The sequence below is a fragment of the Plutella xylostella genome, chromosome 20 (assembly GCF_932276165.1).
Source record: "Plutella xylostella chromosome 20, ilPluXylo3.1, whole genome shotgun sequence".
NCBI lineage: Eukaryota > Metazoa > Arthropoda > Insecta > Lepidoptera > Plutellidae > Plutella > Plutella xylostella.
In genome coordinates, this window is record NC_064000.1 from 8,513,026 (window position 1) to 8,529,104 (window position 16,079).

The window sequence follows — 16,079 nt, forward strand, 5'->3', positions numbered from 1 at the left end:
CTTGCCTTGCGCGTTTGTTTTGTATTACAGTTTTTGTTGTACACTTTGTAGAGAGAAAGAGATTGGTGATAAAATGGTTCATGCAAGCAACCTTGTCCAGTGAAACTATGCATGTTATGCATTATTTAGTAGATAAATAATTTGTCTCCACCCGTGGCTCCCATTCAACCTGCCTCGAGGTTGTAAACTATGCCGCTAATAGAAACGTATGTATTCTTCGACATCGAAACAACTGGGTTTCCTTGGCAAGAGAGAAACGGAACAAAGATTATAGAGGCAAGTTTTGTCGCAGTACAGCGAAAAGATGTTGAAAGGGCCAATTTCGGTGACATCCCACTGGCAAGCAAATACACTTTTGTGTTAAACCCACTGAGGCCCATACATCCTCAAGTGACAGCACTAACTGGGCTGTCTAACCAATCACTGGAACATGCCCCATTGTTTATCGACAAGTTTAACAGCCTCAACACATTTTTGGATGAGCTTCCAAAGCCTGCATGTTTGGTGGCACACAACGGCAACACATTTGACTTCAAAATCTTACTTGCTGAATGTTCAGACATCCAAACCTCATTGCCCACAGATCTACTATGTGTTGACTCCTTGATTGGGTTCCGGAAACTTCTTAAAGGCACTACAATCGGGTATAGTGACTTGAGACAAGTCAATACAGAATTATTGACTGATGATGAAGACGAAGATAACTGGCCAGACTTGAATGTGAGTCGTGAAGAATGGGAAGAGATAGACGAAATATGTCTGTCCTTGTCAGATATATCATGTGAAGATGTGAATGAAGGAGACAGCTCCGACAATGAAGAAACAAGGAGCAGAATCAATGCAAGAGATGAAGTTATCAAGAATGTATTTCGGAAAGGTGGATTTCGTAGCTATGTTCCAAAGAATGATGGTTCTAAAGGCAAGGAAAGTTATACTCTTTCAGCCTTGTACAAGAGGCTTCTCAACAAAGAGGCTGTGAACGCTCACCGAGCTGAAGCAGACTGCATCATGTTGTTAGAGTGTGTTGTTGCATTAAAAAATGACTTCCTACCCTGGGCTGATGATGCCTGTAAACTGCTTAGTCAAGTCAAGCCACTCATTAGGTATTGAGCATTGAGTAATATTTAAGAAATCATGTTTTAAGTATAAAGTTTTATAGTGGCCCTGATTATATCTGTTCTATTTTTATAGTTTATTATGTAGTTTTTAAGATCTTGACTGAAAAAATATTATAATTTTAAAATTGTATGCTAAAATGAATAGCTGGTGCTTCTTTTTCTAGGACCAAACGCAAATTTATTATACTATCCAGTGTAACTTTTCAGTTGTTATTTGTTACTTCAATGAAGTACCATACTATTATAACCTATATAACTACCTAGGTATGTATGTACTTCATTAAATTAAACAAATTGGACATGACTACTGAATTCCAGTTTAATTTACAATGTGTAGGTTCCTACCTACACCTATACTGCCTACCCTACCTATAGATCATAGATTTACCTTATATGTATTTAGCTTATATACTTACCTACTGTCGATGTTAGGCTAAAGTTGGTAAGTATCTTACTTGTACTGTACTGTACTGTACTGGTAGGTACCTATTGAAGAATGGATAAAAGGTTTTCTGGGGCAGATGTTTGTTTCTATTCTACGCAGATATTTCAATATTTGTACTCGGCTCTAGTGTTAATGACCTTACTTAATACCTAACCATCTCGAATGTTCTGGTTACGGTTACATCTATGCGTAGGTACATAATGTTTTGCCCTCTATGTTATAAAGTTACTCAGAGTGTCCTGTAGGCTGTATTGTACCTACTATCATAGAATAATAAGTACAGTAGGTACTAGTACGCGTTATTCTATGCTATTATCCCAAAAGCTTTGTCGGTTTTGAAGTGTTATTATTCTGAGACTTCTGTAATATATTTTTTAAGAACGCAGTTCAATTCAATTCAATTTTTTGTTTTTGTGGCTCTCTGACTGTGTGTGACTAACACTGTCAATTCCGCCAATAACATGTGTTGGAGATTGCACGGTATTTTATTTAGCCTTGTTTACTGATTGATGTATTTCAGTCAGAGAATGAATATTCTGAAACAAGACAACACAAACAAAAGTTAGTAGATTAATGTTAGTATAACGATCACATGTATTTACATTATTAATTTCGGAGGGGAGGACTGTTAGAGTGTAATGTTGTTAGTTTTAAGAAAAGTTGATAAAATATTTACAAATGAGGAATGGACATAGGTTAGTAGACACTTCACATTAACAGGACGAGGGATTGAAGGAGGTAGGGAGTCGTATATAGAGGATTGGAGTTTTGGACAACTGAACAGTAGGTGTTCTACTGTGCCTTCGTCCGTCCCGCAGTCGCAAATTGAGCTATCACGGACCCGGATCTTAGCCAAATGGACTGGGCTACACACGTGGCCCAATCGCAGTCGACAGATTGTAGATGTGGTGCGTTTGTCAATATACTTAGACTTAAAAAACCATGGTCTATTGGGTATTGTTGGTTGTATATCAGCATAATGCCTTCCCTTTATTGTTTTTGAAAGATCCCAGGATTTTTGCCAAGATTTTTCAAGTCTTGGCTTGGCAAGTGAGGCAAGATCATGGGCAAAATTTTTATAATGAGTCGGCAAACCAGTTTGGACAGCATTCTTAGCATATGAGTCTACGCGCTCATTACCGACAATACCGCTATGGCCTGGGATCCAAGCCACAGCTACATTGATGCCACGGGTAACGCAGCGGTGTAAACACTCTCGAATTTGAAATATAATAGGGAATTTGGATTTACTCCGAAAAGGGAATGAAATTATGGCGTGTAAGCAGCTCAATGAATCAGAAAAGATAATGGAATTTTGAAGATTATGAGACTCTACATAAAGCAGGGCCTCATAGATTGCTGTAGCTTCACCTGTGAAGACAGAAGACTCGGGAGGGCGTTTAAAACTAAGAATAATCTTGAATTTGGGGATCCATACTGCCAGGCCAGTGTCGCTAGTGTCTGACGGTTTGGATGCATCTGTGTATATGCATAACCAATCTGAAAACATTTTACTTACCAAACAGTTGAAGGTTTGGTCAGCGTCAGGAGAATCTTTTTCCACACCAAAATCGGTGATGATATTTGGTTGAAAGGTAAGGGCGTCATAAGAGGTGCTAAACATAGGGTTAGAGAGAAACGTCACTGTCGTGTTGGGAAGTCTGGAGAATCTGATGAAGCTTCTCAGCAGAAGTGGGACTGTTAATGGGGATTGATTGATCTGAACAGTAGATAGATGTTGAAGGGTACCTAATTTGTAAAGGAGAGGGTGAGAGGTAAATTGACAGATCTTGTAAAAGAATCTGTCACATAGAAATTGTCTACGGAGAGAGAGGGGAGGTTCCACACATTCCACTTGTAGAGCGTTGGTCGGGGAAGACTTCATGGCACCAGTTATAATGCGCAGACATTTGTATTGGAGTTTATTTAATTTTTCTGAAGCAGCCTTATTGCAAGGGTCTAAGATAAAACTCGCATAGTCGAAATGGCTGCGCACCACAGCGTTATATACTAGTTTTTGAGTATAGGGGTGAGCACCCCACCAAACTCCAGACAGGGATCTTAGGACGTTAACGCCTTTTTCACATTTCTGAGCGACGTAATTTAAATGCGGAACACCTGTTAGGCGTGTGTCGAGAATAACACCTAGAAATTTTACCTTGTTGTCAACAGGGATTACATCGTCACCTACAACGATTTCAATATCTGGTACATACCGTTTCTTGGTGAACACCACGCTGGAGCACTTGGCAACAGATAATGAAAGGCCATGCTCGTGCAACCAGTCAGTTAGATATCTCATGGCTAGGTTCAGAGAAACATTAGCTTCGCTTATTGATGGGCTAGCAAAGTATAACGCTATGTCATCAGCATACTGCAAAATTTCGCAAAAACAGTTTACAGACTGTTCCAGGTCATGAGTGTATATGTTATACAGGAGTGGACTTAATACTGAACCTTGGGGAAGTCCTTTCCATACAAGTTTAGGATTGTCAATGGATGAATTTGGGCACTTAATATAAATAAGTCTCTCCGCGAGGAGGTTGCATATTAAACGGGTCAGCCTCTCAGGGATACTCAGATGTTGCAGTTTCTGCCTGAGTATTGGAAGGAGAACGTTATCATACGCAGAAGCCACGTCGAGGAAAACACCTACCAGATATTCTTTCCTTTTGAATGCTGTCTGGATATCTGTGACCAGAATACCCAGACTGTCTAGTGTACCCATACCCTTTCTGAATCCGTATTGAGACTTAGCTATGAGGTTTCTATTTTCGACCAACCATTCCAGTCTAGTTTTGATCATATGTTTGTTTTTATCATTTGCTTTGTCGGTTTTGAAGTGTTATTATTCTGAGACTTCTGTAATATATTTTTTAAGAACGCAGTTTCAGTTTTATGAAACTGAAAACGCAACGCCACGTCTGACATGTTGTCAATGTCATATGAAAAGTTTTTCGGGGCTAATGTATTCACGATATTTTGTGAAATCTCTTTTAATATTTATTTAAATAGAAAATTAGATTTATATGATTTTGATTTATCATTTTTATTGTTATTTTTACTTTTTTATTAGTCACGTAGAATTTTATTATGATGATTCTGAATTATTTTATTTATAAACTAAAGGAATAATATTCCTTTACATGGTAAAAAACTCTTAGTGAAAAACCTTTTAGTTGGATTGTCAATGTCAAACGCTGTCAAATCAAATGTCAAACTTTACGAAAATAAGCCGGCCACTGCAGTGCAGAAAATACGAGTTTTTTGGACTTTTTACGAATTTTCTTTAGTGTGATGTTCAATAATTTATCTAACTAAACCACGATGTCGCGTAAATACCGGGACGCGGCTGCGAAGCTGCAGCAGAACGTTCAGAAACATCTTCAGGGAATGAAAGAGGTTTCTTCCTCCGACGATGAAGACCCATACGAGTCGAGCGTGCTGGAGGGGGTGCTGCAGAGCTACCAGAGCCGCGGTGGCGACGCGCACATGCTGCAGCGCACCAAGAACCTTCTAGAAGAGTCTCTGAGCGGCCGCGCCGTCACCTGCCTCATCTGCATAGGTTCCATCAAGCGCCTCGACGCCATATGGACCTGCGGACACTGCTACTCCTATTTCCACCTCTCCTGCATTCAAAAGTGGTCCAATGACAGCATCAGTCTCCGCAGTGAAGAAAACCACGGCCCTATTGCTGTGGTCAAGCCTAAGAAGATAGAATGGTGCTGCCCCAAGTGCCGCAACTCATACTCCAAAGACGAGATACCGCGCAATTACTACTGCTTCTGTGGGAAGGCGAGGGACCCTCCGTGCCACCCGTGGCTGATACCACACTCTTGTGGGGAGATCTGTCAGAAGCGGCTGTCTGATGGTGACAACTGCAAACATAAATGTCTTCTCCTCTGCCACCCCGGTCCGTGCCCCCCCTGCCCACAAATGGTGAATGGAGTCTGCTATTGTGAGAAGGAACACAAGAAGGTGCGTTGCAGCTCTGCCAAATGGTCGTGCGGGAGCCCCTGCAGGAGGCTCCTGTCCTGCAAGTCACACAAGTGTGAGAACACATGTCACGTGGGTGACTGTCCACCGTGCACCTACACAAGTGTACAATCTTGTCAGTGTGGGGCAGAAAAGGTGAAACGCCCCTGCAATGATCCAAAATGGAGGTGCCTCAAGCCTTGCAACAAACCTTTCTCATGCGGCTACCACAAGTGTGAAGAAATATGCCACTCATCAGACTGTGGCCTCTGTCCAAACTCTGGAATGAGATCCTGCCCCTGCGGTGCAAACCAACGCTATGTAGAGTGTCCCGATGTGATGGAAACCTGTCTAGAAACATGTGGAAAGATACATGAAGATTGTGGCCATAGTTGTCCTGAAAAATGCCACAAGGGCTCATGCCCACCATGTCTTGTGCTAGTGGAGAAGAAATGCCACTGCGGCACCCACATGAAGTCACTGCCCTGTAGCAAAGATTTCCGATGTGACACAAAATGCAGAGGAAGCAGAGATTGTGGCAAACATGCTTGTGCTAAGAAATGCTGCAACGGGAACTGTCCACCGTGTGAGAAAGTTTGTGACAAGCCACTTCAGTGTGGACGGCACAAGTGCTCCACAGTCTGCCACCGCGGACCCTGTTACCCTTGCCCAAGAGAATCCAAAGTGACCTGCCGCTGTAAGGAGACATCCATCACTGTCCCATGCGGCAGAGAGAGACACACCAAACCCCCAAGATGTAGCCTCCCTTGCAAGATCAAGTATAAATGTGGCCATACCACAGAAAATGTTCACCAATGCCACTTTGGAGACTGCCCACCATGTAAGGCCATTTGTGACAAGTTGTATGACTGCAACCACAAGTGTGTAGCCACATGTCATGAATATGTTGCAGTCACATTCAAGCAGATTGAGAAACCAGCAACACCCTGGGAAGTTCAGCAGCCTAAAACGAAAATAATGACATTAGACTGCCCTCCATGTGAGACAAATGTTCCCATGTCTTGCTTTGGTGGACATGAAACAGTATTCCAAAAATGCCATGTAGCCGCTCGCTACCCTTGTGGCAGGGAATGTGGCAGAGAACTGCCATGTAAAAAACACATGTGTTCATTACCATGTCACCTCTTTGAGCATGAAAAATCGTATCCAAACGTGCCTTCTAACTGTGAGCCATGCGACCGAGAGTGTTTGGTTCCCCGTCCAGAGAAATGTGTTCACAAATGCCCCAGATCCTCGTGTCACCCCGGAGATTGCCCCCCATGTGTTGTAGCAAAGAGGTTACCCTGTCACTGTGGGCTTAATGAATTGTACATGAAGTGCAATGAGTTTATTGTGGCTAGTGAAGAGCAGTTGTCGTGCAAGCAGCAGTGCCCACGCAACATGGCGTGCGGCCATCGCTGCAGGAACTCCTGCCACCCCGGCCCGTGTCAGGGCCAAGTCTGTACCAAGAAGACGAAGGCTTACTGCTCATGCGGGAACTTGAGGAAGGAGCTCCCGTGCAATGTGGCTCGGGATGGGAAGAAAGTAGATTGCGACGAATCCTGCAAAGCTAAGCAGTTGGCTGCGATGTTGGAGAAAGAGAACGAGGAAAAGAGGAGAAAGGAACAGGAAGAAGAGAAGAATAGGAGGGAGCTGGCGGAGTACGAGTGGAAGCTGAGCGGGAAGAAACGGAAGCACAAGGAGAGGAGGGTTGTTGAGAATGCGGACGATCGCAGTCTGCTGCAGAAGTTCTGGATCCCAGTGACAGCAGTTACGGTACTGGTGTCGGCGGCTCTTTACTACGTCTTATTAATAGAATAGGCGATTTATGCTGTTTTACAATAGTGTTGCTATTTAGATATCCACTATACAAGTACCATCTATTGTATTGTAAATATAAAGGCAGTCATTATTTATTGTAAAGAGACAAAAAATTTCTAGGTAGGTACGAGGGCTACACCGAAAAGATCGGGAATAGAATACTTAGGAATAAATTAGAGTGAAACCTTTTTGGTGTATCAAATGTAGTGTTTTTTCAAACATAATTCCATTTTCGAATTTTAAAAAAAGTAAAAAATAAAAGAGTATTGACCATTTGAATTTGACAAGTCGGTGTAAAAGATGGAGCTTACGCGGGAACATTTCCGTGCAATAATTTTTCACAACTTTCGTCGAGGTTTATCTCAAGAACAATGTCTCGCCGAGCTTGTTTCTATTTATAAACTTGAAGCACCAAGTAAAACGACTATATATCGTTGGTATTCTGAGTTTCGCCGTGGACGTTCCTCTCTTACCACAGTCCCTTCTACTGGTCGGCCAAAAACAGCGGTAACACAAGATAACATCGATGCTGTACGCCAGTTAATAAAAGAAGATAGACATGTGACATACGAGCAGATTCGGGCTTCTCTCAGCATTGGTATGACAGCCATTCAAACCATTTTACATGAAGAACTGGGTGTCAAGAAGTTAGTTTCGCGCTGGGTGCCCCACCGTTTGACCGAGGAACAAAAGTCGGCTCGTGTTAATTGGTGTCGATCTGCTCTGCAACGGTTCAATGGAGGCAGTTCAAATGCTGTCTACAATATCGTCTCTGGTGATGAATCGTGGATTTATTCATATGAGCCCGAAAGAAAACATCAATCGGCAGTTTGGGTCTTCGAAGGTGAGGTCAAGCCAACAAAAGTTATTCGCTCACGCAGCGTGTCGAAAAAAATATTCGCTTGGTTTGTATCGAAAACTGGTTATGTGGCTACGATTCCATTACAAGAACAAAGGACGGTTACTGCTGATTGGTACACAACAGTTTGTTTGCCGGAAGTCGTAAGAGAACTTCGTAAAACTAACCCGAATCGTCGTATAATCCTTCACCACGATAATGCAAGCTCTCATACCGCTCGCAAAACAAGAACCATATTTTATTTCGTTTTATTTGCGAGCGGTATGAGAGCTTGCATTATCGTGGTGAAGGATTATACGACGATTCGGGTTAGTTTTACGAAGTTCTCTTACGACTTCCGGCAAACAAACTGTTGTGTACCAATCAGCAGTAACCGTCCTTTGTTCTTGTAATGGAATCGTAGCCACATAGCCAGTTTTCGATACAAACCAAGCGAATATTTTTTTCGACACGCTGCGTGAGCGAATAACTTTTGTTGGCTTGACCTCACCTTCGAAGACCCAAACTGCCGATTGATGTTTTCTTTCGGGCTCATATGAATAAATCCACGATTCATCACCAGAGACGATATTGTAGACAGCATTTGAACTGCCTCCATTGAACCGTTGCAGAGCAGATCGACACCAATTAACACGAGCCGACTTTTGTTCCTCGGTCAAACGGTGGGGCACCCAGCGCGAAACTAACTTCTTGACACCCAGTTCTTCATGTAAAATGGTTTGAATGGCTGTCATACCAATGCTGAGAGAAGCCCGAATCTGCTCGTATGTCACATGAAAACTACCTACGTAAACGAAAACTACCTACCTTAAACTGCCTACATTTCAATGTTGATTTTATTTTATTGATTGTAATAATTCTAATAAGATTGAAGTAAGTAAGTTGTTCGATATTTATGCTTAGTTAAGTTGTGTACTATATTTATTGTATTTAAGTAGGTACTTATTTAATTAAAGGGGTTTTATATTTATGCTAAATACTGTTTCATTTTACACCTAGGTTTATATTTCTCAAACGCCTGCTATCATATCATCTATTCTATTCTCTGTGGGGGTGTAAGTACCTGCACCTAGCTCTCTCGAGTGGAACCTTTGTGCATATCCCCAAGGTCTAAACTGCCTTCCTAGCTTGGACCATTTCCCACCACGCTGGTCCACTGCGGGTTGGTGGGTTCACATATCTAGATGTGCTAAACCTAGATATGCAGGTTTCCTCACGATGTTTTCCTTCACCGTAAGAGCGATGGTATACATTGTACTTAAGTTAAAAGAACTCATTGGTACATGTCAGCGCCGGGATTCGAACCCGCATCTCTTGCGTGAGAAGCGGGCGCTTACCCGACTGAGCTACCACCGCTCTGAGTATATCTCATCTATTCTCATTAAGTATAATTTATTTTTTGCATCATTTATTTGTATATCAATATTCCATCACACACCGCTCATGACGTCCTCACTGTTGGGGCACGGGTCTCCTTCCAAGCAGCTTGTGATGAGAGAGTTGTCGGGTAAGTGCTCAAACCGACTGTCAGATGTTTTCAAGCTACCCGACCGAAGTCCCTATGACTAGGCTTTACGACTGCTGCCGAAACCGCAACCGGTACCCGAAGCTTCAATATCAGTAAACAATAATCCACTGCTGGACATAGAGACTTCCTCAGGAGCACCCCACACACACTCACCATCCAAGCACCAGTTTACACAGAGTACTTAAGTCTGCCCTGGAGGCTACCAGCCTCAGACCAACTACCAGCAGACCGGATATGGCGTCCGTGCGTTTATAAGTTCCAGCTATCAGAAATCATAATGATCAGCTTTCTATGTATACCTACTAAATTTAGCGCCACGGTGAGGGGTATCGAGCCCGGGCCAACGAGCATTGAACTAATAATACTAGTACACAGGTGTTAAAGTGAAGTGGTAGGGCGAACTCTGTATTTAGGATAGGTGTTTAGTCACTCATGGAATAGATAACATATACCTAGATAGAGCCACAACCAAAAGGTAGGTATGAGGAAAGGAAAGTTCAATTTCCATCATAGACCTTATTTCCACTCAAAACCGATTAGTGTGTCTATGGTGATCACAACGTTTATTTTTATCCAACGTTGAATTCTTGATTTATAAAAGTGGCAAACACAGAGTACTTTGTTAATAAAAGTGGCAAGAAAAAAAAGCGCGGGAACCATTGAAAAGACCAGGCGGGATTTTCGAAAAATTTATTAATAATATTAATTAAAACTACTGCAAATACGTAAATTACTAATAAAACCAATAAAAAGTTTGTTACATACACAATAAATTAAAAAATAGCAATGGGGAAGGTGAGAACAAGAAAAAAAGGAAGAAGGATGATGAGGGTGAAAAGTCCGACGTCGATACGACGTCCTCCGAATCAGAGGTCGAAGTTTTGGATATTTCAAAACCTTACTTAGTTACAGATTACAAGAGGCGTTACCCAGAGGATTCCGGAGCTGCAGAATTTGTAGTTTTCGTAGAGTCGTCTAATGCGGAGATGCCCATCGGAACCAGAGACCTTATGTCCATATCGAGTTGCATTAAACGATTCAATAAAGGGGTAAAATACTTAAGATCGATGAACAAATTTAAAATTGCAATTTATTTTGAAAAGGCCAGCCTTGCAAATGCCTTTCTGAATAATTCCACGTTTCTAAAGGATTATCAATTTAAGGCTAACATTCCAGCACAAAGCACAGAAATTACTGGTATTATTAAAAATGTGCCTATCAACCTGACTAACAAAAAAATCTTCACCATGCTGTCTAGTTACAAGAAGATCATATCTGTAAGGAGATTTACAAAGAGGACAAAGATTGACAACAATTTTATTCTACAGCCCCTGCAGACTGTAGCCATCACCTTCGCGACGTCAGTACTTCCAGACTACGTCGACTTGGACGGTTGGCGGCATGATATTACAGCGTATGTTCCTCCAGTCAAGCAATGTTTCCGGTGTCTCAGGTATGGCCATTTAGCAAAGTTTTGTAAGAACTCGGAACGCTGCTCCATCTGTAAAGAAGAGCACTCTTTCAAAGTATGCACAACACCTATTGAAAAGGCAAAATGCTTCCACTGCGATGGCAATCATGTCAGTATCTCAGCACAGTGTCCAATCAAACAAAAAAAAATCCAGGAAAACAGACAGAAAGTTAAGCCACCATCATTTGCTGACATATTCAATAATGAAAGTTTCCCCCCTCTAGGTCCAAAGAAGCCTCTTGATCTTCTGTCTTTATTGAAAAGTAATGACAAGGCACTAAACCTTTTAGGGCGGATTCGACCAACGTCGAGTAACTTTTTACTCACGAGTAAACTACCAGTTACTCGCGAGTAAGCAGATTTTGCATTCTACCAAACCTGAAACCAAGATAAGTAGCTTATCCCAAGAATAAAATGTTATGCCGCCAAAATTGACCGTGTAACGAGCTTATCCGAGAGTAATTTTGTAATGGCGGCAGCACATCAGCTGATTAGAAAACCGTCATAATGACATATAAACAAATCTGTCAAAACATAAACAAAAGTACGTTAAAAGGCAAATTCTCAGAATAACAACAGCGAAAAAAATATTAAAACATAAACAATTTCATACTATTATTATTAATTATAATCTATTCAAACTAAGTTGGCAAGTCATTTCTATTGCATGCTTTGAAACGCAGCTATTTTTATTTTAGTTGCATTACAGTTTCGTTCCTCGTTCATTCAATTTAATCATGGTATAACTTGGTAGAATGCAAATGTACTTATCCCAGATATTTACTCGCGTATAAATTTAATTCCGGTATAGTTATTCTCGTGTAACGTGATGTTTGGACGAATTCACCCTTAGTGCAAAGCATCATAAAAATGATAACATTAAATAAGACCCAAGATACCCCAATATCTTCTAAAAATGTGTTAGAAGTATTGAATGATATTTGCAACCCCAGTGAAACAAAAAATATTAGTTCCAATTCACAAACAAATTAAAGATTGTACAGTGGAATGCTCAAAGTTTGCTATGTAATCGACATATTTTTACAAAATTTTTGTATGATAATAATATTGATATAGCTTTAGTTTGCGAAACATGGCTTAAGCCTACACAACGCTTAAATATTAAAGGATACTCAATAGAACGCAATGATTGTGGTAATAATCATAATGGTGTTGCCATAGTCATTCGCAGTAGTATAAAATATAATAGATTAAATACATATTATGATGACTCACTCCAAAATATAACAATTAAAATAATATATAATAATAGCTCTCTCACCTTAGTTAGTATGTACGGTGGCCTGCGCCTAAACGTATACAAGCGGAGTTTTTAAAATAGCGATAACAAGCTCACATGCTGCTCAAGCACATCCACATAAACAACACTGCTACACATATCACACACAACACGTCCCTGGATTTATAACAGATGTAGCTGGTCCCTTCTTCATCAGGGATCGCTATTTTAAAAACTCCGTCTGTATACTTTTAGGCGCAGGCCACCGTACATACCAACAAATTGCACGCCATCTTTTAAAAAAAATAAGTTAGTAAATTTAATTGATTCCTTACCTAAACCATGTTTTGTATCAGGCGATTTTAATGCTCATCACACCATTTGGGGCTGTCAATCCGTCAGTGCTCGTGGAAGAGATGTCCTGGACTCTATAAATGATTGCAATTTAGTTTTATTAAATGACACTTCACCAACCACAGTAGGAACAAATATCTGGAGACCAAATGGTTTAGATTTGACAATAGTTAGTCCTTCTATAGCTCTTAATTGTAACTGGACAGTTCATGATGATCCCCTGGGAAGTTATCATCTTCCCACAATAACAGATATTCTATATAATACAGTTAGCGATCCATCTTTAAACAACTTTACTTCTCAAGATTACATAAAAGAAGTAAAAAGACCAAACTTACGTCTAATAAATTGGGCAAATTACTCAAAGCTAGCCAATAATTTAATTAAAGAATTTAATGTTAATTGTTCTGATCCTTTACAGTCGTACTATGACTTCTGTACCATTTTAAATAAAGTGGTAGATCTATCTATGTTTAGAACTAAATCCCATAATGTAAATAATAATAGTAAGCCAGCAGGAAACCATCCTAAATATCGATATTCTCCTCTTCCATGGTGGAATGAAAAGTGCGCTAATGCTGTGCAAAAAAGTAAAGAAGCATTTTTTGCATTCAAACAGGATCCTAGTGAATCAAATTATATTAATTTTAAAAAGTTTCAGGCTGAGAAAAAACTAATTATTAAGTTAGAGAGAACAGATAGTTGGAATAAATATTGTTCAGACTTAAATAGATCAACTCCTATTTCAAAGATCTGGCAATCTATGCGTAAATTTAATAAATCTTACAGTAAAAATACCAAACTCCATAACAATAGTGAATCATCTTGGATTAATAACTTCTTAAGAAAATATACACCTGATTTTGTCTCACAACCACTGCATTTAAATAATACCTCAATTAACCCCACCAATAGTTACATTAATAATCCTTTCACTTTAGATGAATTAAAAGCAGCAATTAAATCACGTAGAGACACCACCTTTGGCTTAGATTGCATTTCATACAAAATGTTACAGAATATTAATACAGATAGTCTACACAAATTTTTACACATTTTAAATTTACTTTGGGATAAATCAATAATTCCTAAAGAATGGAAGCAAGATTGCTTGAAAATGAAATGACAGAGGGTCATAGATAGTGTGGTAGCCCTTGCTATATCACCACCTTAAATTGTTACCAAACACTGCAACCTATACTTTTTGTATCATAATCTTAAATTTAAATAAATATTTTTTCATTTTCATTTTCATTTTCAGATTCAAAATTAGTAAGTAAACTTGAAAAGATTCAAAATATTAATTTAAGATTAATTTTGGGTGCCTTTAAATCAACTCCTATTAACTCAATGCAAATTGAGTGTAACTTGTGTCCATTAAATATCAGATTTAGTCATTTAAAATACAATTTTATTCTAAGATTGTTGTCTGAAACTGACAATCTTCTTCTTTCCAAACTATTGAAGTATAATTCTTATCATTTCCTATGTCATAACATCCAACAGATTTTAACATTTAAGAGTGAATATAATATTCACAATAGTACCACCTTGCCCTGCTATGGGGGAACATATGGAAGCAAATTTTGTAGCCTTAACATTGAAATAGATAGGACACTGACTGACAAATATGCTGTTTACAATTTACAATAGATTGGATGAATCCAGAGACTTTAAGCAAATTTATACAGATGGCTCTAAATGTATCGATAACGTTTCTATGGCATATTATGTTCCTGATTATAAATTGGGTCATGGCTTAAGATTACCTTCTAACGCAAGCATATATACAGCAGAAGCTCAGGGCATTTATGCAGCCTTAGAATACATAGAAGCAACTAACCTCAATTTCAAGAAATGGTTGATAATTTCGGACAGCATGAGTGTATTAATGGCTTTATCAAATCTTTCTTATAGTAGTGGCACAAATTACATCTAACATCACAAATAACATCCAACAGATTTTAACATTTAAGAGTGAATATAATATTCACAATAGTACCACCTTGCCCTGCTATGGGGGAACATATGGAAGCAAATTTTGTAGCCTTAACATTGAAATAGATAGGACACTGACTGACAAATATGCTGTTTACAATTTACAATAGATTGGATGAATACAGAGACTTTAAGCAAATTTATACAGATGGCTCTAAATGTATCGATAACGTTTCTATGGCATATTATGTTCCTGATTATAAATTGGGTCATGGCTTAAGATTACCTTCTAACGCAAGCATATATACAGCAGAAGCTCAGGGCATTTATGCAGCCTTAGAATACATAGAAGCAACTAACCTCAATTTCAAGAAATGGTTGATAATTTCGGACAGCATCAGTGTATTAATGGCTTTATCAAATCCTTCTTATAGTAGTGGCACAAATTACATCATATACAACATCAGGCAGATTTATAGCAGGCTTTGGCTCAATCAAGACAGAGAAATCCGCTTTATTTGGACACCTTCACACATTGACGTTTCGGGTAATGACCTCGCCGATAAACTTGCCAGTTCCATAGTAAAAAATCCCAATATCCAACAAATACCTATTAAAAATATTAAGTTGCCAGGTTCAGACTGCAAAGTTTTAATCAAGAATATTATAAAAGACCAATGGATGACTCATTGGCATGAAACAATCCAAATTAAAGGAAAATGGTTCAGCTCTATCAACTCCGAGATTACTCAACCCTGGTTCATCAAAGGAAAATTTATAAACAGAAACTTTTATTCAACTATTTGTCGTTTAAGACTTGGACATGGCAGATTCAATGAACACCTTTTTAGATTAAAAATGATACCTTCCCCAAATTGCACATACTGTAATAACGATATAATTCAATCCCTGGATCATATATTTTTTGATTGCTCTGCATTTAATATACAAAGGATTATTCTTATTGACAATTTACTGGATTTATACAAAGAAGCCCTGGATGTCCCGCGCTCTATTCAGGATCTTCTCAAGAATACGGATACATTCTACCCCATTTATGACTTTATCAAGAATACGATTGGAGTTATCTGAAACAACAAATACTTACCGGAAAAATACACAGTACTTACCCTGATATGACAAAATACTTAACGATAGATAAGGCTATAAGCCTCGACAATATAATACTAAAGACTTGGTTTCGACCTTATATTTACAAGAAAATTTGAAGATTACAACGAAAGACAAGGCCTTTGGCCTCGAACAAAATCACATAGAAGACAAAATTAAATAAGACCAGGCGGTATGGGATAATGCCCTTAGCCTTTTC

The 16,079-nt window shown here is 39.3% G+C and overlaps 2 protein-coding genes and 1 long non-coding RNA gene across 4 annotated transcripts; 2 read left to right on the forward strand and 1 right to left on the reverse strand.

The window, feature by feature from the left end:
* LOC105390855 lies at positions 1 to 1,425 on the forward strand. The gene has a single exon (XM_011562218.3). The coding sequence runs from the start codon at positions 190 to 192 to the stop codon at positions 1,108 to 1,110; it is 921 nt and encodes a 306-aa protein (XP_011560520.3). The 5' UTR covers positions 1 to 189; the 3' UTR covers positions 1,111 to 1,425.
* A 3,318-nt stretch (positions 1,426 to 4,743) lies between these two features.
* Positions 4,744 to 7,483, forward strand: LOC105390857 (NF-X1-type zinc finger protein NFXL1). Its single transcript, XM_011562220.3, has one exon. It carries the CDS (start codon positions 4,891 to 4,893, stop codon positions 7,357 to 7,359), a length of 2,469 nt encoding a protein of 822 aa, XP_011560522.3. The 5' UTR covers positions 4,744 to 4,890; the 3' UTR covers positions 7,360 to 7,483.
* Positions 7,484 to 10,420: 2,937 nt separating this feature from the next.
* On the reverse strand, positions 10,421 to 14,729 carry LOC125490085. 2 transcript variants are annotated; one of them, XR_007267425.1, is made up of 3 exons: positions 14,655 to 14,729; positions 12,793 to 12,885; positions 10,421 to 11,247 (listed from the first exon to the last, which is right to left on the reverse strand). It is a non-coding gene; the product is annotated as an uncharacterized LOC125490085 (long non-coding RNA). The 2 variants fall into 2 exon arrangements; XR_007267424.1 differs by lacking the exon at positions 14,655 to 14,729 and having other exon boundaries at positions 12,793 to 13,409.
* Positions 14,730 to 16,079: the final 1,350 nt, after the last annotated feature.

Coding starts and splice junctions, on each gene's coding strand:
- LOC105390857 (XM_011562220.3), top strand. CDS start 4,891: ATGTCGCGTAAATACCGGGACGCGGCTGCGAAGCTGCAGCAGAACGTT.
- LOC105390855 (XM_011562218.3), top strand. CDS start 190: ATGCCGCTAATAGAAACGTATGTATTCTTCGACATCGAAACAACTGGG.